Source organism: Temnothorax curvispinosus, unplaced genomic scaffold (genome assembly GCF_003070985.1).
Source record: "Temnothorax curvispinosus isolate PA1 unplaced genomic scaffold, ASM307098v1 QBEX01006657.1, whole genome shotgun sequence".
NCBI lineage: Eukaryota > Metazoa > Arthropoda > Insecta > Hymenoptera > Formicidae > Temnothorax > Temnothorax curvispinosus.
The window spans coordinates 1772306-1778448 of NW_020216437.1; the positions used below are offsets into that span (position 1 = coordinate 1772306).

The window sequence follows — 6143 nt, forward strand, 5'->3', positions numbered from 1 at the left end:
AATATTTTTAAAAGTACATTATTATAATAAAAGTTATATAAGATTTAATAGATATGAATATACGATATAAAAACCAAATGTTTTAAAAATTTGTACAGGAATGTGTGAAAATAGTGAAACCTGGCAAATCGATTTTTATAACGACGATAAACAAAACTCTAACATCTTGGCTATCTACTATTGTAGCGACTGAATACATTTTTGGAAGTATACCTCGCGGTACTCATCAATGGAATAAATTTATTGCTCCACACGAAGTCCAACGTATATTGGAGAATTGTAAGTTTTATTCTTGTTGTTAATTCCAAAAAGAAATTAAAAAAGTATTTTGTTAAAAATATCTATAATTACAACAAGTTCAAAACAAATATCTATAAGTGATTCTACATTCTGTAATAATTTCTTAATCGTTTCCTTTTTTCTTACAGATGGCTGCGAAACAAAATTGATTCGCGGCATGCACTTTAATCCAGCAACAAGACGATGGTCTCGACCATCAACTGTATCTACTTTTTACGGGCTTCATGCAATTAAACATACAGAAACTAGCGTGTAAATAATCCTCAAGAAGCAAATTGAAAAAAACATTCAAAGATATAAAACATTATTATGATATAAGGTTGAAAATATAAGTTAAAATGTCTTTGCACAAATTTTATAAAATTACATTTTTCACGTGAATAACTTCCTTTTTTTTTAAGTTTTACAGCATTGATCATATCTCATGTATTTTTTCCTGCGTTGATAAATTTTTCCACTAGATAACTCTAGAGTTTTTTAATTTAAGCACAAGATTATATTTGAGCTACTTATTATGTGCTGTTTGATCTACCTTGAACACAGAATGTATATGATAATCAATAGTCATTATTTATTTCGCGGAAGTGCTTATCTATTTTTCATTTACATTTTCCTTGCTTCTACTTAGAAAAATGCTTTAAAGAGGGAAAGTAACGAGAAACAGTGTGAGCAGTCTACCATATAAACTATTCACTTTGCAGCGAATCGTCGACTTTATTAAATACCCTCTTAGCAGCAATTTAACAAGATAAGAATTTTTATGGGTATTAATGCTATTGTTATAAATATTCCCAGTCAGTACCGCATCGCTGGAAACTATTTTACCACGCATAATGTAAACGTAAATGTGGCTGACGCAGTGCGCAAATAAAAAAATAGATTATAAAATATATACCTCTAATCTAACGTAATAAAAAAAAAGCAATTTAATAAATATCAATCTTCAATCTTCTTTTATCGTATCTTTTAAGTTTATCTACAAGCATTTTTAACTAATTTTAGTCGCATGCATACGACGACATAATGTATCCTCAATCCTGAAATTGTTTTTGTATAAAAATTGTTTTTCTATATTTGTATTTCTACATTTCACAATTTTCACATCTCTACATATGTTCTAAATTCATCGGAAGTTCAACATTAAGAGCTCACTCCACTTTGTTGGCAATAAAAAAAACTATCTTCGAAAAATAAGTTGCTGCTATTTTGAAAAATTACACTATCATGTGTGCCATATATATATACTTTTTTATTTTCAAATGTATCATAATGTTAGATTTGAATGAGAAACCATACAATATTGTAGCTCTCGAGAGAAGATAATTGAATTGCAATTTATCGTTTTTGAAACTCGTTCTTCACGGCTGTAACCCCCACGAGATCTCCCTTAAATAATCGTTTATATATTTATTATAGAGTAGAGCGCGCGCACAGAGGTATCGTCTCTCTATTTCCCGTACCCTGTTATCCGAACGCGCATTTACGATCCGTCTTCCACATTTCTTCTAGTAATAAAAGCATTCGGTATACTCGCCAGCACTCCGACGAAGTATACCTTTCGCGAAATGTTACGGTCTACTACAGTTCGCCCGCGAGAGTAAATAGAAGCCGCGAAAGGTGTGCGATATTTGCACAGGCACTCGATGTTCTTTCTTTCGTACTGCGAGCTTACTCGTTACGTTTCAACGAACTGGCTTACTTTTTGCCCTAATTGAGATACTCGTCAAAAAAATTATTAAGCCTTGCGCTGCGAATTTGTCTGTGCACGCGAGAGAGAGTGCATTCTCTACATAATAATAATGTTCTAATAACGTATATTATACCTTGACAATAGTTGCTTTCCATTTACATCAAAACTCAGATAATTCTCACTTGTGATGTCATTCTGTCTTTATTATTCATTAATTGCCAAAAAGGATAGAACGACGTCACAAGTGAGAATTATCTGAGTTTTGATGTAAATGGAAAGCACCTAATGTTTCACGCAGCTAAAACCGATGTATACATCTTCTACATCTTCGACTAATTAGATAATTTCTTAAGGAGTAAGTTTGTTTCTTTTATAATATTTTCTTCGGATTGATTAGACTTCAGTAGACTGATGAGTGAAACTCATTGATGATATTTGCATGTTTTATAATATTATTATACTCTTGCTGTAATGACTTCCCTCCCCCCTCAAGATATGAATTGACACAAATACTTGCCTATTCTTATTATATTGCTTTGCACCTAAATAGCGAGGAATATAATTTACACTTTAATTATGATATAGGCTGAACCTATGTATTATTTTACTAATAATATTTAATTATGTTGCGATAAAGTTATCTTGCAAATAATTAATTGTGTATGTGAAATAATCGAGGCTAATAATCTGCCGCTCTTATTGAATAATTGGTAACATTTTCTATGCAAATATGTAGATACATGCAAGTGAAACATTCAAACGCTTTTAGCGAAATACAGTTTTCGCTGAATTCTCCAATGATAAGCTCGTAGCTCTTGGTCTTTGCACTTTTACATCCGAGTCGGTTCGCGAACGCAATGTTGGACGTCGAATGTCGATGCCCATCGGCGCGGACGGATAACGATCGACGATGTAAAGTGCTTCGCGTCGGTACCATCGCGACATGACGCCAGTCCATGTTTATGAAGTGTCGCTATCACGACACGGCTACAAGTTATGCCGTGTATAGCCAGTCGCTTCCTGCCAGGACAGGCTACGAGCGACACGATACGTGCCGCGATATATGAATGCATTCTAGAGGCCCCGGACGACCGGCGAATATCATTCGCGTCACTCCGCCACGTCGATATAGCGCCGAAGATTTACGACGGGCGAGATCTCGTGACAATGTCTCGTGTTCGCAACGGATGGCGGAGTCACCCGTCCGTGACGTTGCGAAATATCCGCACGTATAGCATGTTCGATGCGAAACTTTACGTGAACTTAGGCGAATAATTACGAGCCATTGGCCCGATGAAAGAAGCGGGAGAGACGTTTGCGTTGGCGTGACTTTCTCGCTGCAGAAAGAAGTCGACGTCATTTATTTCGAACGTATGCGAATGTAACAACGTGTTAAACATGAGATACGCGCTCGTTGCGCAAGCATAATGAAAATAACGAATAATCACCCCGTTTGCCAAAAGTTGCGAAATAATCCAGATGGTATCCTAATATATACCAGTTCGACGTCCGGCCGGAGGAGACCGCTCCGAATTTCGTGCTCGATCATTAGAGCTCGATGGCTCGTACGTGTAGTGGGAACGCGTATCGTGGATAACATTAGGGCCATAATTCGAAGGATAATATTAAGATTGGCATGGGGCAAAATAGAAGGCCACGCGTGTGTAGCCGCGACGGCTGGATCGTCGGCGCCGCGCGCCGCGCCGGTGAGATAGGACAAGGAAAGGGCAGGGCGCGACTATTCGTATATAGCGACGACTTTAAACGCGTCTGATTCCTTATCCTCCGCGTCGTAAATACAAAAACGAGCGTTTCCCTTTAAACAAAGGACTCCGTGCAAACAAAGCTTCCTCGAAGCGCGTTAGAAACGTCCCGCGGACTTGAATTTTTGCCGAGAACATTGCGCTTCGTACATCACTTGTATACAGATTTTACATCGTGTCTGCGAAAGATGCGCGATCGCCGTTCGAGAGATTCTGCCGCGTGTGACGGCGGTTGAATAAATCTCGGCGTAACCGATCGGCGTCCCGGCGGAATTAGTAATGTAATCCTTCAATTCGCTCAATATCTAATTTGCCGAAATTCCTATAATTCGTCGGTCGCTAATATCCTTTTGACCGAGATTATCGGTCCACGAGGTGGGAGGAGGGTGGGCGGATTGCGCGCCGGCAAGATGCTCCGATGCACCGGTGACGTTAGGGGGTTTGCGGTCTCCGAAATTACGATATCGTTAAAATACGATGGCAAGAGCCGGGGCGACGCGAAGCGGGATGAATGCTCTTTCCATCCGCCCGCCCGCACTCGCGAGTAATAGGCTTCGTGATTATATGCATTATATGTCAGTTAAGATTAAAAATACTGTCGACTGTTGGTAGCCTGCGCGGCGATATGCGAGAGATAAATGATATGCAGTTGAAGATGAGAGTATATTCGATTGGTTCTCGGTGAATCGTGTAAATAGCGCCAATATAATAAATAAATTCACTCACCAATGCCGCCAATGTTAGGACGATCTTACGCCAGGTCCCAGGAGAAATTCTGTAAAAAACACAAAATAACTTAAGATAATGGCGGTAATAACAGGTGGTGATTTACAATTTACATAAAAATTTATCAAATTCAATTACTTATTGTTAGCATGAATATCTATCGCGAGTATCGCGTACATACATTTTAATATGTTCACATCGGTGCAGTTACATAAGCTTTTATACTGCTACACGTAACTCACTCGTGCAAAAAAAAAAGTGCGATAAATCAATCGACTGAAATGATTTAACTGGCAAGTTTCATTGAGTATTTTCTTACACATAACTTGATGAAGCATTATCGATTTAAAAAAAGACTATCGAAGAGCTGCATTTTCTTAATTAGCGTCCCTAAAAAAATAAAAATAATATAATAACGCCAATTAATTAATAAGCATTATTATATTATTTTTATTTTTTCAAGACACTATACAATTGTATGGTATAAATATAGCGAATCACATTTCATCAATATAATCAATAATTCATCCTATGATAATTTTACGCTAATAGAGATTCTGCGGAAGACAAAGTAATTTGACACAATGGCAATAATGACTATACAGTATTTCACACAGAAATTTATGATTCACTTTGATTCACACGGATAAATTCGATCACTTATAATATTGTTAGCATGATGAATATATCTATCGTGTACTTACATTTCACATATATATTTGCATTGGTGTTACACAAGCTCTTATACTGCCAAACGTAACTCACATTCTCCTGGAACAAAAAATACGATGCAATAAATCAATCGATTGAAACTATAAATAGTAGATATAAATAATTTAGCAATTAAGTTTCATCGCATATTTCTCTTGTGCGTATATGGAGCATCATCAATTTCTTTTAAAATTGATCTCGCCGAAACTACATTTTCTCAATTAATGCCTCCAAATTGTTAGTATAACATTAATTAAACGTACAGGGTAAATATGATGAATCGATATGAAAATTCGCTCACCAATATAATTCATCAATATGGCGATTTTACGTCAGGAGAGAAGACACCTCCGAAAGACACGAAATAATTTGAGAAAATGGCGACGCGGGACACGGGTAACCTCGCACTACGCACACGGAAATTGCTACGACTCGATCACGTATCGCGGATATATCTATCGCGTACATCTTATAACGTATGTGCGCCAGCGTCACACGAACTTCTACATCATATGATTATTAATCTACCAATCGACGTATAACTCAGCACAGGGAAACTCAGAAAAAGGGAAAGAAACACGGATCGACACGGACGACGCGAGGAGCGACGCGGTAAACCGACTCCACTTGCAAGCTGCAATTCACAGTTGAATAACTTAACCGGCAAACTTCATTACATACTTCTTTCAAACTCGTTCGATCGTTATCGATTTTTCTCTGATATTTTCTAACCGCAAAGTCTCGCCGGTCTCGCGATTGGCGTATTCGGATTTAACTGTAGTTTATTAATACGATATAATTAGTTATATTGAATATCGTTTCTTACGCTTAATAAAGACGTTCGCAATTACCATGGAGAAAAATAATCTCGGCGGAATATGTGCGCGCGGACGGAGAGAATCACGGGGAGAATTGGGATCTTCCTCCTCCCTCCACCCTTTCAACTGAAACTG

The 6143-nt window shown here is 37.5% G+C and overlaps 2 protein-coding genes across 2 annotated transcripts in view; one reads left to right on the forward strand and one right to left on the reverse strand.

Annotated features, from left to right (window-relative positions):
- Positions 1–6126, reverse strand: part of LOC112456196 — a 174776-nt gene extending 168650 nt beyond the window's left edge. The window contains exons 1-3 of the mRNA XM_025018595.1: positions 5492–6126; positions 5184–5250; positions 4480–4528 (exon numbers count right to left, since the gene is read on the reverse strand). The gene's annotated coding sequence lies outside the window, so the exon portion shown is untranslated. The remainder of the gene's footprint in view (positions 1–4479; positions 4529–5183; positions 5251–5491) is intronic.
- On the forward strand, positions 5–1190 carry LOC112456134 (ubiquinone biosynthesis O-methyltransferase, mitochondrial-like; the record flags this gene model as incomplete). Its single annotated transcript, XM_025018470.1, has 3 exons — positions 5–13; positions 99–279; positions 429–1190. Coding segments are annotated over 3 exons (318 nt in total), but the record flags the coding sequence as incomplete, so codon positions are not given.
- Positions 6127–6143: the final 17 nt, after the last annotated feature.